Genomic DNA, 21352 nt, shown 5'->3' with positions numbered 1-21352 from the left:
ATTACTGGTTCATGGGGTAAGCTGCCTGGCTCTGGTTGGAACAAGAATTTTGTTTTTTTAATACTGATGGAGAGGCCATAGCGTTGAGCTCCTCTAGCAAAATCCTTCAGGATGCCCTGTAGGTCATCTTCTGTCTAGGCGATTAATGCACAATCATTTGCAAAGAGTACTGTATATCAGCAATGGCGTCATCAGATATAGACATAGATATAGATCACTATTCGTCATGAGTTTAAAATAGTCTCATGAAAATTATTTTCCTTCACTGCAGGACAAAAACATCAAGAATGAATTTAATACAAGACCACAAACAAAAAATACATCAAGAATATACAATAACAACTAAAAGGATGATGACAAAACTGTGCAACAAGCAAAAATCTTAACTTAACATTGCCCAATAAAATTTTATGTATTCTTCTCAACATTATTATAATTATTATTTTATTATTAATTAAAAAGTCCTTATATTAAAACACTCTCTTTTAATTATATTTAAAGATGTGAATGGCATTTGGAACAAAAGAAACCTGAATCGTGAATTTTTTTATCTTGGTGGTCTAAGCCGGCTCGAGTTATTCTTCGTGAATTCATTGCGCAATGGATGAGAACCACTTTCCATAACTTTATTTAATTTCCTCAATGTATGTTTTTCATAAATGCCATTCACATCATTAACTGCTGAACCAATAATTCTAGAGGCTGTTTTACAGACCCTCCTAATTCTAATCAAGCAATGCAAGATAAAACCAAAGTAAACGGAATAACTGATTCATAGAATAGTTTAAGCATGATATTACTAATTTTAAATCTATTCAGTCTCCTCAACCAATAAAGCGTTTGATTCCCTTTTTTAACAATTTTATCAATATTCTTGTTTAATTTTAACTTATCATCCGAGATATATTTGACTGACGGTTTAAAAGATGGTTAAAATGCTGTGCCCATGATAAGTGCTGGTTCTTTAATCAAGGTCTTTCCTTCTATATCAGAGAGTGGGCACCTCCTCTGGATGATGGCCCATACACAGCCATGAGTTTGCTGAAGAACTTCTTTGTATCTTTTCTATCAGCAGCTGCCTGGAGCTCTCTTGTCCTGCTAGTCCACCGATTGTTCTTTATCTCCCGAAGCTTAGCTTGGGCTATTTGTTTTATCCTGTTGCATCTGACTTACATACTCATGTTAAGTAAGTGAAGTTCATCAAGCAAGGAGCTCACAGATGCATCATTCACATCAAACCAATCCTTGTGGTTTTTCTTAGCAAAGCCAATTGTGTCTGCTGAGACCTGAAAAATCTTGGTGCAGAGATCCTATGCACTGATGATGGTAGCGTATCCTCCACATACTTTCAAACACAAGTAGATATGTCGGTCATTAATTCTTTGAGAAAGTTTGTCAAGGAACTTCAGATGTTGGTTGCGGATTGCAAAGCCGACACCTGACTGTCTCAGCTTATTTGCTGGACAGCCACACCAAAAGAAGTTGTCCAGATCCACGTTCTTCAAGCTACAAGGAATCTGGAAGGCGTGTTTCACAGAGTGCTGTTATGTCAATGTTGTATTGGCTCAAGACTTTACCCACCACCGTTCTAGATTATTAGGATTGTCCTGCTAAATTGGATAATCAGCTAATCACGGTAAACGAGCAGATTTGGATGGAACAAGCTTTTTTTTATGAATCCTTTTCTCTTCCCCTTCCCTTCTGAGGAAAGCAGTGCTATCCCAAGATTTAGCTGCTTTGTCACCCAGGTAGGATACGGATTGAGTCGTCGTTCTAGGTCGACTACAAGGCGACAATCACACCTGAGCCGCCTACGTGGAGATTCATGACTAGAGGCTCCCAGTGGTATCCTCCACCTGCCCCCGTCGTCAATTGTCCCTCGCCATAGGGCTTTAAGAGAGAAAAACCTGCACATCAATAAGGAGCAACATGGTTGTGACTGTAAACCTATTGCACCTCTCTCTTCCTATGGACATCAGTTCCTACAGGTACTTTACCGCATGTAGAAGATGGACACAGGTGCAGCAACTGGCCAGGATCCACAATCGTTGACTGCCCTTCTAGCTGGTTGCAGCAGCTATCGTGGTTCTCCGCCTTCACCGAGCTGAGTTCTGCTATTGACCACATATCCCATTGCTCATCTACCCAAGGGCCTGCTCTATTTTTTGCCGCCGACCAACCCGCCAGTTGCAGAGAAAATACTACTGGTCACTGTGCACTTTTTATAGACGTTAGCTGGGACTTGCTAACCCCACAACTTTGATAATCCGTGTGATGCCTGTCTCTTATACGCATCTAGATGTGTATAAGAGACAGGTTTATCTCAGATATATCAATGAAAATGTCTTGCATTGCATTTTTTATTTTTTTTATTTTGTTTCTTTGTATTCTGTATATCCGGTGATTGTGATGTTGTTGAGTTGATATTTATGTATGTATTTATGTTTGTATGTATGTATTAATGAAAACCAATACCTTTGCATCCTAGAAAGTCGAAGCGTACACAGAGCTGACTTAGAGTAACAACGTGCAGGCGTATAAATCTTGTGAAGATCGCTTCTTCAAGCATTAACCGTTTTTGAGATTTGCTTAAATTCTCTTCCGAAAAGATCTTCAAAAGTAATCAAATTGTGTATTACTTTATATATATTCGTTAAGACAAGATGGTTAATAATTGTATTTGTAATTATATTGATGAGAATATGATACCACAAAACAATCACCACATAAAAAATCATACATAATTTTCACATCTATCAACTATTTCCAGGGTAATTCTTCCATATTTATTCGATACCATGTCTGTATGATAGATTACAGACTAATGATTGAGCACAGTATCTCAATTTAGTCACAATGCGGAGAAAACTCCGAAAACTCCTTGCCTCAGTGGACCTTTCTGGAGTGTCAATCAAACTTAACAACTGACCAATCAGAACAGGGCCAGGAAAACGCGTGTGTATCACAAACACACGTGTTGTCCCACAAACGCAATTGTCTGTTCTGTGGACCTTGGCAAAAATATCTAAGGTGTGGGCTTAACGGAAAGGTCCATTCTATGATACAGCTAGCACGCCCGTAGTAATTCCGATCAGCCTACAACGCTAAAAAAAAAAGCTTACATGGTGGATATTAGGCACCATCAGGCCAATATAATAGATATGCTGGAGGCCAGGCGTCATCAGAAACGCAAGATTGTCACATATATGGGCTTCCGAAAGAGATAAGCTGCCTCTTTGGGCTAATCCTGTAGAAAGAATGCCTCTACTGAGAATGAAGTCTCCTCAAGGGAATCTTTCTGCCTTTAGGCAAAACTCCTTGTTGATTTCCATGAACAGGAATTCAATTTAGCCACTGTGAGAAAGGACCAACCAGGTATAAAAGTCCGAAATTGACCAACCAAAAGGCTTGGGGTCAAGCAAAGAGGCAGCGCACTATTTTAAATAACCGGATGCTTCTTAAAATTTTATGAAGACAAATGTGAGGAATACAAGTGTGATAATACTTTTTATAGTCAATGGCATAACGCCTATGCGCTCTCATGCGGCGGTCCGCAGAGCCCCAACCCCTAGGGGCACCAAAAGGGCCTCTAATAACCACATGATCTTTGATCTAGCACCCTGACCCAAAAGGGCTTTGTTGATAGGCCTACATGTGTTTCTGACATTGACTGTATATTATATTATCATCCAGTGGCGAATTAAAGGGCCCCTAAATTGTTTAATTTTAAAAGTTTGTAAGTGCCACTTCCGGCCATTTAGAGGTGCTGTAATCATAAATTTTCTTACCTCAGCCACAACCATGGTGGGGCTGAGGTAGTATTCACCCTTTATCAGTGAGAGTCTCTCATTGGGCGCTATTAAACATTCCTGGATTCCCCACTCATATCATATACTATATTTTGTCTTTAAGAACATTTAGAATACAATGATCATAATTAAAGACGAGCACATCTAAAATCACACAATGAATTGTCACTCTCAGGAAGCCAAGGCCCCATCGTTACGCCAATGTTTATAGTATATATGCTGACTTACTGACTTACTAAAACAGCAAGACCTCTTTTAAAATCATTGGAATGTAACATACCTTTGTAGTATTGGTCCATGAGATTGCGTCTTGACTGTAACCGAGATAAAACTTTGATAATCCGTGTGATGCATTTCTGTAACTACCCTGAATAATTACGCCAGTAACTGTTGTAAATCTTCTGAAATCTACTTCTATCCAGTTATTGACTACGTCAGTAATATTTGGACACCAACCACCTGGATTTTCCTTATCAGTCTTTGTCAGTCGAGCAAATGATGGTTTAAACATCACATCGCTCTCGGTTGATATCGTAATCTGTTCGTCAGCGATTTCACCATTTTCTATTCCCAACTGATGTAAACAAATTTCACCAGCTGAAAGAAAATGTTGACTATTATTTGTCTTTGACGCTAGGTAGACGAAATTAGTAATAATAATAAACTGAAATTAGTAATAATAAAATTCCACTGATTAATCTCAGATAAGAAAGTATAATACTCCAAGTATTGAAATGCACGCCATCGTGTTGGGATTCAATATTTCGACATTAATTATGTCATCATCAGGAATGAAAAAATTATCCATATTAGCAAGCTTATATGCACTAGTACCAAAAGTGTTTAACTAATCAAAACATTACCTCTAGTAGGTGACATACAGTACCAGTGATTTAAACAAAAGATCAAAGCATTCTTACTCTACTGATCAAAGCTACCTACAAAAACAAAGAAAGCTCCTAACTACAAATTAACAGATAACTATATACCTTTGATAGAAAAATGTAATAACATAACAATTGGGACACTTTCACGAATCAAGTAAACACAAATAACAAAAAATAAGGTGACTGAAATTTTTGCTCTGATAATATTCAGATCAGGTTTTCTGCGGAGGATCGTGAACACAATATAATCAAATATATAAATAATAATAATAAAAGTGTTTGAATAGGAACATGTTGTAATAATTGTAACCAGCATTGCTCATCAACGAAAAGTTCTATAAAAGATGTATGAAAAAAATGTAATCACATTTTAAAATAATTTTTAATAATGGTAAATGAATCCCATTGGGAATAGAAATTAATTTACTTTATCAGCTATCATCTGCAAAATGCAAAGTAATTTTCCTATATTTCCAAAACCTGCCGCCCTAAAATATGTAAATTATTTGGACTGAATTGTTCTAGTCATAAAGTTCAACCAAATACTCATAATTTAACTTTTATTTATGCTCACAAAATATTTTACTCATACTTACATTTGCATCCAAGAAGTTCAAATCTGAGTGCAACTTGTCTGAATTGTTCAACAACAATTACTCGTATAAATCTGGCAATAAGCGGGTTGTCAAAAATGTTCGTCACTGGTGTATGTCCATCCCAATTGGCAATATATTGCTGAATGTAGGAAAACACATAGAGATTATATTTACATGATAAATTATTATTTATAGGGACCCCTCTGGAAATAAATCCTGTGTTGGGATTTAGAGGGTTATCCCAGATATCAACAATGATGACTTGCTTGTTTTCTCTTTTTTGTTTCTCTGTTTATTGTTCCGATTTTGTGATGTTGTTCTGTTGATATCGAATAAATCAAATCAAATCAAATCAAATAGAATAACTATTGTTAATTTTTCATGACAACACTTGCTTTAGATTTTCTATAATAACGAAATGCCGTGAAATATTCTTCTCGGATAAGATCTATAAACCGTAGGCCCAGTGTACACAATGTGGCTCGTGTGCACATAAAAGAATCCAGTACATCTTTCGAGATGAGTAGGGGTTACCCTGGTGTACTGGTTCATACAGCCCCTGTTGTGGACAGACAAGAGTAGCTAGTACCAGTTTACCAGGTAGCTCAAACATGAAGAGACCCTTAGGGGAGAAAAAAGTTACCGTACAAGCTAGTCCGCAGCACTTTGAGACTACGGTATAAAGCGCTATATAAATCGAACTACATTACATTACATTTACTGCTCACGTGATAGGTATGTCACAGTTTGTACGTTTTATATTCGGCTCAATACGTTGACTTTGATTTGTTCTACTGAGTGTATAACATACCCAAGACTATCCCAAAAATTTCACTAAAATGATTTTCTTTTTTTTGTAGTCATGGGCAGTATTTTACATCAAACTAACAGCTTTAACGGCGGTTTCGAAAGAACTTGCATTCTAGTCAGTCACTAAGACACAATGAGAGTAGTTTCAGGTCATACTGTACGCAGCGGCTACCAAGATGATTCCAATTTATTCTTAGTAAATTAATACAAGAGAACTAGGCAGTAAACTTGTAAATAGGATTTTTTTTAAATTAGCATTATGTAATGAAATTATTAAGTGCCTCCATTCTATGTTCCTGTGTTTCTGAAATAGTAGAATCGTTTAAGTAGGCAACCCAAGAGAATTTTGTAAGGCATGAATATTTATTCCATTTTAGGTAGGGTGAAATTAATAGTAGAGATTAACCTGTGACTTGCAGCTTTGCTAGTATGAATTGCTTATTTTTATATATTTTTGCCTGATCAGGTTAATGACGGCCACGTGTCTTCTGAGGAAGTCGGCTACTACCACAGTAACATAATAAACAGCAGAATGTTATGAGTTTGAATTTATTAAATAATCTGTCAGTTTCTTATCATTTGAAAATTATTACTTGAGTTGTTTAGTGATAAGTCCTGAAATTGGGTTGGGCTGATGGCTGCGCGAAGGTGAAGTGGGGCCTCGATAATCAGTTAAGGAGCGCTGATTCGCAAAATAAGGTGACTTTAGGTGATTTTTAACTACTTGACTGTGATTATTGGGGAGGGAGATCGGGGGGGGGAGTAATTTTGGGGGGACGTGCGCCCCCACGTCCCTCCCCCCATAGATACGGGGAATGGCGAATCTTTACCACCAATAATTTGTCACAATGCAGTTGCTTATAAAATCAAAACATAGCTCTTACCTTATGGTTATCAGATTCGAAAATCCAACTGCAACCATCAAGGCTATATGATATAGTGAAATTATCTATCCATCCACTGATTACGGAGTCAACACCTTGAGTTACTATACCCGTGACAACAAACAACGTCTTCAGGTCAACCTATTAAGTGTTTAACAGTACTATTTTAACGAATGATAAAGTAAATAAAACTTGGCCTAAATTTTTTTGTAAAACAGAGAATGTCTTTTGCTTCATTGGCATAAAAATACATAGGTAAACTGTGGTAACACAAAAGAAAACAGGATATTACATAAAGAAGTAAAAGAAGAATGAGGAGGAGGAGGAGGAAGAAAAAATACAAAAACAAAGGCAACAGCATTTTTGCAGTACCAGAAAAAGACAAAAACATGATGTGTACAGAGCACATTTTAACCCGACTAGTCGGGTATTTGCCAATTAGTATATCAAGGTTTATGACGCATTAAACTGTCAATTAAATCCTTGAGTGAGAAATAGCTAGTCCAGCTGCACTACTGTACTACTTTCAGTGACCTTGCTTGCAAAAAAACCTTCTGTGATTAATTTATATAACTATAACTGTAATAAATCTAAAAAATCTAAGGGCCATGTACACCTAATGAAACATATAAACAACGTCCTCAAGTACTTTTCTACCTACCTGGATCCATTGATCACGTTCTGTACTATTTGGAAGCCAAGCACCGATAGGGTTATGAAGCCGCGCCAAGTAAGGATAAAACGTGGCGTTTGTTGACATCAGCGTTGATGATGCCTCAAACTGGGAATCATTTACTGTAATTGAAGACTGCAATCCCAGAGGATTTCGACACAAACCTACGGAAAGAAATTTATCTTTAGACTTAAATATCATTAATTCACCTGACTGTTGTTGTGGTTGTTGGTTATTATTGTTATCACTGACATAATTCATAAAATAATTATAATGATAATGGCGATGATGATGATGATGAAAACAATGTTGTTTTTATTACTGAAATTTACCTTTATTTGATGCAATAACGTTTGAGTAATTTCTCCCGTCTGCCGAAATCTTGTCAAATGATACCGTTTCTCCTGGATTGACAGTAAAGTTAAATCTGTCTTCTGTCCCAATAGCAATGTTTATAATAGGTTTTGTTCCTGTAGACACATAATGTTTAACACATTATTATTGCAAAATCATTAAAATATTATAGGGCTAATTTGAATTATATTATCATTAATATTTTATTATAATACTAATAATAATATTAGACGTTCTCAACAAAAACAACAGTTCTTTTTAAAATTTTCTACGTCGTGTACCGCAAGCATTTAATATATTATTACCTCGCTATGCAAACCTTTATTACAATATTAATTTTTAATGACTTTTCTGCATTTGCAAAAAATACACTGTTATTTTTCTGAGGTTTTTTGGGCTTTTCCCTCACTAGCAGAAGGGTTAATGTTTTGTTATGATTTTGGCTTTTTCCGCATTAGCGGATTGATTGGTTAAAAACCCACCAGATTAATAATCACCAACTTAAACTTATTTTAATACACTGAAGATGGTACGTTACCGTTTAGAGTCCATTTGGCATGTGCAGCTTGACTGATATTCGTTACTGCAATAGGGTATGTGTTAAATTTGGGCTGTGGAGTTGCTTGTTGAAATGTGATATTGGCAATATCTTCTTGAACTTCAAACATAAACTGAAAGATACCATTATTATGCAGATGCTAATACAAGACTCTTTCAACACAGCGACTTAAAAAAGAAGGGAAAAGAGCTTTAGGAGCTCGATGTTTACGGCTCCACCCCCATAATATAAAAAAAAAAGGTTAAACAGTATTTTATCGTAAGTAAATGTCCATGGAATCTTATTTTATAGTATTATTTTAATTCAATTCTAAACAATTGGGAAAGTGGCATATTTTGTGAGAAAGTATCAGACCAGTACTTAAAAGAGTTATCTTCCGACTAAATTTAGAGTTTATCTTAAAAGCGCCTCGAGGTTGTGTCAATGTGAGGTGCTATATAAATCCAAAATTATTATTATTATCATAGTTGTGGTCTGAGTGCCTCTAAAAATTAAAAATAATAAAATTTGATTTAAAATAGTTTAAGTCATTCTTTTCGAGTATAAATAATGTTTATGTTTTTTGGTTTGTTTTTTTTAAAACTTCATAAAAAGTAAGAAATAGCCTATACGTACACTGGTAGATGCTTCGGTGTTATTATTATACGCTCGTAGCGTTATGTTATAGGTTCCCGTAAAAGAGTACCACGAATGTGCCTCTTTATTTCTGGTGACAGTTTCATTGTCATTCTTAAAGTCCCAATCGTAGAACACCTGGTCTTCAACAGATGTTATTATGCAAATATCCCACGGGTCTAAAACACATTCTTCAACTATCGTCATATTGTCGTATGTACTGTTAATACAGTCTCTGGAACAGTATCGCAACTCCATTCCAGGATGATCCAAAACCGATAAAGAAAATACTTCTAAAGTTCTAGCTGCAATTGGAAATATTTCATAATTTGTATTCAATTGTAAACACACATTCGAATATGCTTTGTATTGGTTTTCTATTTTCATAATTAAGTTGGAAGTGTTTCATGTCATGAAAGTTCTTACATTGACATGTTGAAGTTTATCATAAGTATACTGCATTCTTTTAGGTCTGATAGTAAAATAATCGGCCTATAAATGACCAAATATAGAATTAATGTATATGCAAAATGATCAACATATGCATGTGTTGTATGTAAAAATGATTTAATAGTACAACAGGTTCAGATAAAGATTCTTACCAACATTAGTACCATTAATAGTCACATTTCTCACTGGGGGCGCTATTCGCAAGTATTCAAACATTCGAGCACTTGAAACATCATTTAATAAGTTTATTTCGACAGCACAATAGTAACTGGTGTTATCCAAGTTAATATATTTACACCGGTGCTCGACCGCTACCACGCTAGGTCTCACAATTACTGCCCGAATCATGTGACTATTATTAGTAGTAGATACTATTGTGTCTGGATGAATTTCCGATATATATTCACTCTCATCTAATGGAGTTGGCCTGACAAACTCTGGTCCTGCTAATCCTGGGGTCTGAGCAATGACGCCACTCTTGATGTAATGCCAACCTATGATATCGCCTTCAGCCACCTTGAAAGGTCTGTCTAGTCGAAAATAATGTTTTCCACTTTTATTAAAGTAATATATATCTGCATGCACAACATGTAGAGTAACATTAGGCGCGGACGGAAAGTAAACGTCATCTGCAAATGTGTTTTTTCCCGTTGTGCATTTTCTTTTGTAGAAGTTGTAAGATTTCCCACATGTTTTCTTTACTGTGCTCCCGATACTTTCTGTTAAATTGGCGATGTTGTTAATCGGAGGGCGATAAACCTGTCAAATCAAGTACATTTTACTTAGTTTTCTTCGATAATTATAAAAATAACATACATTTTTATCTGACGATTTTTAGTACTGATACTTTTTACTTGCAAAAACGCTCATAGTGAGAGTATACATTCTCCATATTATACATTTTCTATGACAACTTCATGTTTAATGTTGTTTTTCTGTCACTCTTAATAACATAGAATTTTTGCGCACAATTTTGCGTTGCATTTTTAGACTCAAATAATAAATGTTTTACATCTTCTGCTTTACCATAGGAAATTACATGTCAAGTGGCCAAGTGGTAAGCTGGGGCGCCGCTAGCAAGCCTTAACGTATCGACGCTGGTTTGAGCCACTCCTCGCCCAGATTACGGCTGGTAAAACCAAGACTTCTCGAGTAGGGACATAAATGGAAGTCCAGTGTACAAATCTGGCTCGAGTGCACTTAAAAGAACCCATTGAATCTTTCAGAAGAGTAGGGTACCCCGATGCTTTTGTTCATTTCAGCCTCTGTTGTTGTGGAATGAAGTGGACATGAAGTTACTACTGTACTATAATAAGCACCTCTTTACGGCAACTATGTAGTAACAGACCGCGCCTAGGCCTATACGCAATTCAGCACAATGACAATATGAGTTACGGGTTATTCTCTTACCTTTCCATTTACCTTTTACAATTGATTTGCCAACAACTTTCTATTTTAAGAAGTCTCTCTCGTATATTATGGAGACTCTGTAGTCATTTTAAATTAACTTGGTCAAATGTACTCAAGATTTTCTTTTCCAAATTATATTCCAATTAAATATGCTCCCTGTAAATCATTGCTTCAATTTTACAATAATCCCATAGAATGATAATTCCATAGAATGATTATAGGCCTATCAATACACTACACCATTGTTAATGCTGTTTTAAACCATAATAGAGGGTGACCGTTAAAGCTTATCCAGAAAGTCACCTGGTATTCAGTGGTCCACTTAAATAAATGAAATAAAAAGATGCATCCACCAAGCTACATCTCAAATACTGACCTCAAGCATTACATTGCCAGGTGATAGTATGTATAATTCCCAGCCAACTAGGCGTCCCTTCTCCTTTATGATTTCATTGTACTTAATATATCGGGCTTGTGGATATTCCCAAGACAGCTCGAAGTCAGGAGTATTAGCACTCGATCCGTACGTCGCAGTTGGGCAATCTACACACAACAGAATAGCTCTATAATGAAGGCTCTGTCTACACTATCAAATTTTGTGTGACAAAAAGTGTGATATGCCCATATATGGGCATGATGACATCATAGCATGACCATATATAGGCATAGCATTACTATATATGGGCTTGTCACATTTTTTTGTCAAAGTAAATTTGATAGTGTGGATAGAGCTTTAGAAGAAAAGACTACTTTAAATTAGCATTTAAACCATAAAAATAAAATAAGAACTGTACTGCCTTATTACTACTCACAAATGTGCTACACTAAAGCGCAAAACATGAGGTATGGTAAAACTATATATTTGGTAAACAAGGTGTAAGTAATTTTCTTTGAACATTTTAGTCAATTTATTTTTATTATTGTTTATTTTCTTTATACTATGGATATTAAATTCTGAAATAAATAATGAAGGGAATGAATGAATGCAAATTAATAATACAAGAATTGTTTTTAATTTTAAAAAATATTGTAAAAACACAGTGTAGGTTAAACAGAATATTGTACTTATTAATAGTTGAAAAAGAAACCAGAATTGAATGATGTAATGTACATTGTTAAGTTACTGTTATATTTATCTGCTTCTCTCATTCTTTATTTTGAATCATCGTTTTGAAAACCTGTTATTTTGCTTACAAAGAGAAGGATCTCCTTTATCGAAATTACGAAATTATGAAAAAACATCAAGATACAAGAAAGTAGAATTAGACTTTCTACAGAACTGTATAAAAAGTTGGAAGTTTACCCCACATATATTTATACATTTTACTGTTAATAATGGTGGTGGCTTCACCACAAACACAAAAGAAAAAACAAATATCATTGAGGGTGTTGACATATTTTACTATCGAAAACTTTATCTTTAAAACCTTTGTAACGACACTTGTTTTTTTCTTTGTGTTGATTAAAAGGATACACGTCATAATCTCAATTGTGTGATTCTTTTTATAAACTGATTTTCTGAGGTTTACGATGGAAGAGTTGTTCGCAGTTGTGATAAAATTCTGTAGTCTGAAATTTGTTGATGAAAATACTTAAAAATCAGCCACTCCCAAACTCCTCTATTAAGAAAGAATTTATTCTAACACTTACCAATATCAAATGTGGCATAATCACCATCATGAAAATTGATTTTGGCAACGACATCGCTTCCAGTACTTAGTTCAAATCTGCAAGTTATATCCATACCGACAGGCATATCACATTCCAGTGGTGATGAAATCTCAACTGCATATAATACTTTTATTTTCTGAATAAGAGGATAGGTTCTACCACTAACACCTCTAGCTGTAACCGAGACTATGTAGTTACCTGGATATCTGTGTGACAAAAAACATACATTAGACAGATAAATTTATTCGGTGTAAATATCAAGGATAACACAAGATATATTTTCAGTGGGTTCCTTCTGGTGGTGATTGGGTAGTAAACTGGGAGAAACCCTTACTCTTTTCCGAAGAGTGTACTGCGTCCTTTAACCTGTACATGGGCCATAATACACACATGACCAACGGCTCCAAAAGACAGTGCGTTTACGTGGTTTGTCTCATCCCTTCAGATGAATACAAGGAGAGCAGCAATAGGAATTGAACCGGAGACCAAGAGATCTCCACGGTTCAGCGCACACACAGTGGCTACCGCCAGTTTAGCCGACTGAGCTAGGTGATGTCTTCACACTATCTATTTAGTTGTCACAATATATCAGTCTCTGGTTTGTCCACTGACATGATGGTGATGATCACACCGATAAAAAGGGCAAATCACAGATAATTGTGGTACAACACTTGTGAACTTTTGAGTTTTAAAGTAACAGAACTGTGTTTTCACGTGATAATTGCGTGATTCAGTGCAAACATATGCGTGTCTCATAAACATCAGCCTATGCATATCCTAGCCAATCATAAAATACAAACTCAGGATTTTCATCAAAATTATTACCTGCGTGAAGATGTGGGGCTGCCACTATGTGATACTCACGGAAATGCATGCTTTACAGGTGAATCTTTTGATCTTTTCCAGTTGAATCCATCTCCAGTATTAACATCATAATTCATGAAGTAGGTTGTATTAGTGAAATTAACTCCTATAGTATACACAGTGTTGCCAGAAATTGCAGATGCATCTGTACAATTAACACAAAGACAAAGTATTTTACAGTCAATCATAGTTTTTTTTTGTTTTGTTTTTTTTTTTGCTTAAAATATGAATCACATGCACTGTAACCAAAATAAATATGAATACAAAATCAAAACTGAAAATATAAGTAAAATAATGAAGGCAACAATGACGACAGCGACAACGACGGCAACAGTAATGATAACTTTGAATAATTTCATTAGAATTTTGATGTACTGTAGGTATTGTTTGTAGAATTCTTAATTCAAAACCAAGTAAAAGAATACGTACTGCTACATTTCGGTCCACTATCGGTGATTCTTGGTACATATATTTTTACTTGGTTATAAATTAAGAATTCTACAACCAATAATGATAACGATGATACAACATAATATAGATAATCAATAACGATATTAGTACATAACCAACCAAGCAAACAGATTTAATCCACATGCTGAGCATGTTCACCTGATATGTTATGACCTTCTCCCACAAAATCGATGGCTAAATTATATATGATGTGACCTTTGCCGAACATTAGGTAGTAGAAATAATTGTTACATTCCATCGATGTTCCTAAGCAGGTGGTGTTGCAGAGACGATCTTCAACATTGGTTTGAGGCAGGTCTTCACCACATAGGCAGACTTCCATATCACGCAATCCTGTGTACCTTATTAATAAAATACAGAGACAATTAAACTTTTACATTTTAAATACACCAGAAATTTATATTAGAATATTGATCAGAACGAAATTTAGTCCAACGAATGTATGTTTGACATTTTTTTTTTTTTTTTTATAGATAGGAAGTCATGTCAATCACAGGATGAAGATCTCAAGGGTATTTCAAGAGCTCATATTTTTTATATATACACCTTGGACACAAGTGATTGAACTATCTCGGCCATATCCTAAGAATGGATGAAACATGATCTGTCCGTATATATTTCTTTGAGTTATAATCCCCAAAGTTGATCCCGCTTAAGACTGTTTTCCACTAGGCGAATTTATTTACATGAATCAAAGCGTCGGTTCGCTTCTTGTTCTGTTTATGTTTAATGTCTTTCAAAATTATTTTTAAAGAAAATATTGGTCCGCAGTGGCTTTGTAAGGAATTTTTAAAAATAACTGAATTGAGTCTATTTCTAACGGCATTCTTGCAGCTCCAATTGTGTAGTGTCAAATTTAAATGCTTTAATATACAGTTCGCAAAAAGAATGAGTATTAATTATGCACATTCACCACATCATTTCTCAGTGATAGGCTAAATTAGTTGTCTATGCCTTGATATAGACATACACAGTTGAACTACAAGATGGATTATTTCATCGTTGCAAATATATGCCCTTCTTAATGCTTAATTACCAGCCATTCTCCTGACAGTACTGTTGACAATCATCGAATTTGAAAAAGCCAGGGTTGATTGACATATTTCGGCCAACCAGACTATCGCTGTAACAGCCAATGGACTCTGCATGTAAAAACATGGTTACATAAGTAAATATTCTAAACTATGAAATTCAAACGTCATCGGAAATGTATTCATCATCATTATCACCATCATCATAATCATCATTGTCACCTTGATCATCATGTCAAAAAACCATTAATTAAAAAGACAATAAAAAATACTGCATATACAAAATATAAGTAAATTCATGCTGATTGACTCGTGTTTGTGTTCTGATGCGTGTCGGGAAAAGGGCTGATAGAACGTGGTTCAATAAAATCGCTACATTCTAACGCCTACAACCCGACGTTGATTGGTCAGTGTGTCAGGGACAGCTCCCCACTGCAACGATTTCATTACATATCACCGTAGCGATTTTATGGAAACCAGGCTTTAGGTATGAATATTATAGTGGAAAGCCGATGAAGCCGCCTACATATAAATAAATTTCACTGTTCATTCTCCAACAGCGAATAACTCCCGGCCCCTCTTAGATAGGAGTGATGCTCTCATAACTAAGTCTATTTTCAGGCTTTGGAAGGCAGTTTGTTTATCTTGGTAAATTTTTTAATACATATTGATTTACTTTGAAATAATGTTTAGACCTTATGGTTTGTCATGGAAGCTGCACAAGTCCATAATATTCTCATGTCTATCTTTAAAAACAGGACAAGTTTGTTGGATAATAATAAACTAATCAAGCTGCAGAAGAAAAAATACCACCTATAATATATTTTAAATTGCTAGTGAAAAAAGAGCTAAAAAGACTGATTGAGGTAGTTGACAATAGGTTAGCAACATGCCGATTCAGGGTTAGGTCCCGCCTAAAATATTTCGCCACACGATATTAACCTTAACTTTAACATTAGTACCCAACATGCAGCACGATAGCTCCGCCCGTTTGTAAATTACAAATCGAAATATGCATGCGCAAACCCATAACTAACATACATACTTGGAGCACGTAAAATCTTGAAATTAACGTACTCAACTTAACGTACCGATGAATAAATTATGACATCATCGGTTAACGTTAAGGTTAAGGGGCGAACTTTAAAGTTAAGGGGCGAAACTGCCTACCGAATGATATACCTGTATGTATGTGTGAAATACACATGCATAATCATAAACAAAATACGGTTTAGCCTATATAAATGATTAATTGACAAAAAATAAGAAGATAATAAACTACCCCCTTACCAAGCTGACACCAATTACCAGCATATCCATACGCACAAGAGCAAACAAAATTCTCATGAACATCTCCAAGACAGGTACCTCCGTTCAAACACGGATTCATAAAACATGGATCATCTGTGACAGAAATATTAAGATTTTTACAAACTATCAACAATTACTTAGCCTTAATAATCATGTTCAGACCTTTATCTATTATGACGTAGCAATATTCTAATTGATCTATCTTCAGGTGAGTATCTAGCCTCTCTGATATGAGGATCATGCATCCATCGTACTTGTTCAAAAAATGGTATAATATGAAACAGCAATGATGCAATTGCACTCTTAAAACCCCTGACAGTTAATGTATAGCAGTTTATGTTACAGTGTGATTTCCAGAAAGCAGTGGGTCTTGGAAAGAAACGTAACTGAAATTGTTTGTCCTACAAAGTGGTTTTCTGAATTAATTATGGCCTATATGTGTATGATTAATTGAACGAGATAATGAGCTGACTCGAGTATAGAAATAAGGTCATTGAGGATTTTTATAAAGCATAACCAGTTTCGCACTGGAGGGATTGTACCATTTCGGTAACTCAGCTATGTTGGCTGTAGTAGTCAGAATTGATAAGTCTTGTAGCCAGTCTTTGAATCATTTCCAACATTTAGACAAACTTTACTATCTTACCTATCTCACACTTGCTTCCTGTATAGCCCGTCTGTTGACAGTCACAACTGAAGTTGAGATGGATGGCGTCATAAAAACACTCTCCATTATTCAGGCATGGGTTTGGTAAACAAGGAATTTCTTCAAAGCAACAAAAGAATACCATCACCAGATGCAGAAACAAACATTACATGATGTTAATATGTTCTTTGATAATTATTACTATGTTCTGTAAACGGAGCAACAAGAACATGCTTGAGTCCATTGAACGATATAGAACTATTTTTATTCTCTTCTCTACTCCAGAGGGCGCTATGTTAGTTATCGTGAAGTTGATGGATGGCGTCATGTACCACAAACCCTATAATAGGGTCTGTGAATATACTAAAAATACCGAACTTGCTTTACGTTTTGGTTGTTGTGTGTTCTCTAGCGAAATAGAGACATCGGTTACGTACAAATTAATATAGTACAGGACATATTTGTAATTTATATTATAGACATATATGTCTATCTTCACATATAGAATCATAGTAGTGTACAGTGCACCCTCCCATTCGAGATCCCTCTAATTCTAGACATTTTTTTCAAAAGAACTAAATATCAATTTTTTAACACAAACTTAAACCCTCTAATTGGAGTCCAAACCCGTGACCTCCCGAAATATTCAGGTCCCAATTGTGGTCTCGAATTTTGAGGGCGAAAAGTAGGATATGTATAAACCATGACAACCAAAATAGTTTGTGTGGCCTCACGGCTGATAGTGTACTGAATGCTTTATCTCTGAAGACACTAGTACGTAAATTATGGCAGAATGGTACTTACTAATTTCACATTTTGACCCTATATAATCCGTTTGTGAACAGTTGCACGTGGCAATGAAAGCTTCGTCTAACGAACACAGGCCGCCGTGTAAACACGGCTCAAGCAAACACGCATTCTCTGAAAATGTTATATAAAGCAAAATGCGAAGTAAAACTAATAACAAATGAATTTTGAAAGTTAGTTTCTTGATGGCTTCTGGAGACTTCAGGCCTAATCCAAGACCCAGGCGGTATAGAATGGTCTATAATCATAGACCAGTAGTGACGTCACGATTTTAGCCGGCTAATCGTTAAGACCTGGTCTAAGACCGCTTATACTGTAGCAATCTCGAATTGACATGTACCGTATCTCTTACGTAATCTGTATTTCAACACACACTACTTACCTACTTCACATTTATCTCCTAGATAATCTGTATTCGAACAGTCACAGATTGCGTTGCCATCTTCGTCCGTTGAACATACGCCGCCATTTAGACAAGGCTCAGCCACACATTGGCTCTCTAAAATGAACAGCATTTATATATATGCCTATATATAATTATTAAAATAGCTATATAATAATAATGTATAGACTACATCGTTTACTCCCAGCAACTATTTACTGTGTTTTTGCTATTTGTAGGCCTATTCTGAAGTAATAGTGATACTATTTAAAATAATTCATTTACATCCATAAATAAATAAATTATTTATCCATAAATATAAATTACACATAGGCCTATCATAAAATTCCTGTACAATCGTCAATAAAATAAACAAAAAATAATGATGTATTAAATAGTAATTTGCCAAAATTATGAGATCAGTTGCCTAATGTAAAAAAAGATGGTATAATTGATTGGCATAAATAACAGAAATAATATATAGACTCATATCATAGGATTCTGTACAATCGTCATGCATACACATTAGTATTGAATCAAGAAATCGTCCAAGCAGGGGACTAACATTATTACAGTTGCAGTGGTATTTTATCATCAACATCGTCATCGCCATCATCATTATCATCATCATCATCACCGTCGTCGTTGTCATCATCATCATTGTCATCATCATTATCAGCACAATCATCTTCATCTTCATCATATTCTCATGATAGATTATATAGATCCCATATGCAATGTATATACTGTCACAGGCCTAGTAACAGTACAGCTCTGAAGGGACCAGGAGCGTGTGAATGCCGGTTAAAAAAAAAGGGGGAAAAAAACAAACAAAACAACGATACCGTCCCGGGTGAACTTAGCAAAAAAAAAGGAAAAAATGGGGGGGGGGGGGAATTATACAATTTAACGTCTCAATATCTCATGTTAGAGCAAGCGAATGTTCAAATGTTATAGACCCTCTGGTCCTAGCCCGTGGCTTGTGAGGTGCCACTGTGACCAATTTGTTGAACAAAAAATATATTACAGGTATTGTATGCCCATATATTACACAATAGATACATATAAATTATTTAAAAAAAAAAAACAATTAAAAGGAATTACCTGTGACGTCCGACCACAATGGAGCTGCCAGGATTATGAGTGTTGAGGAACAATTTATATAAATTATAAATACATCTAGATACATACATGCATATGATATATAATATATGTTAAGTTTGATTAAAAATTGTGTTACTAGAAGATAGACTCATTGCATCATGTGGCACTCTTTCTACTATATATGTATATATAATATATACTGCTGGCATTTCAATTAAAAATCTGAACTTGCCAGTGATGATTTTATCGTGATACGCTGTTTGCAATAAGACAATGTTTCGTGGTGTAGTGGCTATCACACACAGAAGGTCCCCAGTTCGAGCCCGGGCGAAACCTGTTGATATTTTTATTCCATATAATAAAATTTTAAACTTGTCGATTTTTTCTCCTTATGCAGAGTAATTCCTAAACTCGACAAGACTCCGTGTGGGTGTAGTGGTGATCACGTCTGCTTAACACGCACAAGATCCCCGGTTACATACAGCCCACGCGAAACTTTTCAATAGCTTTTTTATGATAAATATGATAATTTTTTATAATTTATACTCAACCATTTAAGTTAAATTTTTATCAATCTAAACTTGCCAGTGATTTTTCTTTTTATCATGATATATGCTGGTTTAAAGAAGAAAATACGTAACAAGGTTTCGTGGTGTAGTGGTTATCATGTCTGCTTTACACGCAGAATGTCCCCAGTGCAAGCGGGTGAAGACTGTCGATATTTTAATTCGATAAATAAAGTTACATTTTTATAAATTTAAACTTGTCGAAGATTTGGTTTTTTTTCTCATGATACACACTACTTCCTAAACACGCCAAGATTCCGTGGTGTAGTGGTTATCACGTGGTTTGTTTTCTTTTAATCGTGATACAAGAAATTGAAACAAGAAATTACATCAACTTAACGTTTTCACAAGCAGAATGTCCCAGTTCGAGCAAGGGCGAAACCTGTCAATATGTTTGTTCGATAATTAAGTATACATTTTTATAAATTTTAACTTGTCAAAGATTTGTTTTGTGTCATGATACAGACTATTCATACTCCCCGATATTTTTTATTGTCTGACAGACTATTCCGAAACTCGCTAATTCAGTGGAGTGGTTATCACGTCTGTTTCACACGAGAATAAGGTCTCCAGTTTAAGCCCGGGCGAAACCTGTCGACATTTTTATTCGATAATATAAAGGTACATTTTTATAAATTTTAACTTGTCAAAGAATTGGTTTTCTCATGATACAGACTATTTATACTCCTCAATATATTTTTTCATCATACACACTATTTCAAAATCTCGCTAAGGTTCCGTGGTATTGGATATCACGTTTGCCTAATAACACGCAGTAGGTCCACGGTTTGAGGACAGGCAAAACCTTTCAAAATTCTATCTTTTTTATAATGAAGTGACAATATCAAATAATTTATACTCCCCACCACCACCCCCCTACTGCCAAAAATCTGAACTTGCCAGTGATAATTTTATCGTAATATAGGCTGTTTGCAATAAGACACCCAATAACAAGGTTTCGTGGTGTAGTGGTTATCACGTCTGCTTCACACGCAGAAGGTCCCCAGTTCGAGCCCGGGCGAAACCTGTTGATATTTTTATTCCATAATAATATAAATTTAAACTTATCGATTTTTTTTCTCCTTATACAGAGTAATTCCTAAACTCGCCAAGACTCCGTGGGTGTAGTGGTATCACGTCTGCTTAACACGCACAAGATACCCGGTTACATACAGCCCTCGCGAAACGTTTCAATAGCTTTTTATATATAATTAAATGACAATAATTAATAATTTATACTCAACCAATTAAGTTGAATTTGTATTAATCTAAACTTGCCAGTGATTTTTCTTTTTATCATGATATGCTGGTTTAAAGAAAAAAATACGTAACAAGGTTTTGTGGTATAGTGGTTATCACGTCTGCTTTACACGCAGAAGGTCCCCAGTTCGAGCCCGGGCGAAACCTGTTGATATTTTTATTCCATAATAATATAAATTTAAACTTTTCGAT

At 35.3% G+C, this 21352-nt stretch overlaps 1 protein-coding gene and 2 non-coding genes across 3 annotated transcripts in view; 2 read left to right on the top strand and 1 right to left on the bottom strand.

Annotated features, from left to right (window-relative positions):
* LOC117103649 overlaps positions 1-21352 on the bottom strand; it is a 29343-nt gene that overhangs the window by 5274 nt on the left and 2717 nt on the right. Inside the window, exons 3-21 of the mRNA XM_033244238.1 lie at positions 19335-19358; positions 18231-18347; positions 17846-17962; positions 17042-17161; positions 16375-16488; positions 15090-15195; positions 14192-14394; positions 13583-13727; positions 12698-12924; positions 11424-11590; positions 9790-10396; positions 9188-9492; positions 8552-8684; positions 7992-8129; positions 7648-7823; positions 6987-7127; positions 5293-5431; positions 4090-4406; positions 2476-2611 (exon numbers count right to left, since the gene is read on the bottom strand). Coding sequence (XP_033100129.1) covers positions 2476-2611; positions 4090-4406; positions 5293-5431; positions 6987-7127; positions 7648-7823; positions 7992-8129; positions 8552-8684; positions 9188-9492; positions 9790-10396; positions 11424-11590; positions 12698-12924; positions 13583-13727; positions 14192-14394; positions 15090-15195; positions 16375-16488; positions 17042-17161; positions 17846-17962; positions 18231-18347; positions 19335-19358 — 3432 coding nt within the window. The remainder of the gene's footprint in view (positions 1-2475; positions 2612-4089; positions 4407-5292; positions 5432-6986; positions 7128-7647; positions 7824-7991; positions 8130-8551; positions 8685-9187; positions 9493-9789; positions 10397-11423; positions 11591-12697; positions 12925-13582; positions 13728-14191; positions 14395-15089; positions 15196-16374; positions 16489-17041; positions 17162-17845; positions 17963-18230; positions 18348-19334; positions 19359-21352) is intronic.
* Trnav-cac lies at positions 20855-20927 on the top strand. Its single transcript has one exon. It is a non-coding gene; the product is annotated as a tRNA-Val (tRNA).
* Trnav-uac lies at positions 21235-21307 on the top strand. The gene has a single exon. It is a non-coding gene; the product is annotated as a tRNA-Val (tRNA).

Source organism: Anneissia japonica, unplaced genomic scaffold (genome assembly GCF_011630105.1).
Source record: "Anneissia japonica isolate Jap-2015-1 unplaced genomic scaffold, ASM1163010v1 scaffold1065_len1792383_cov172, whole genome shotgun sequence".
Classification (NCBI taxonomy): Eukaryota; Metazoa; Echinodermata; class Crinoidea; order Comatulida; family Comatulidae; genus Anneissia; species Anneissia japonica.
This window is presented reverse-complemented; position numbering and strand designations above follow the sequence as displayed.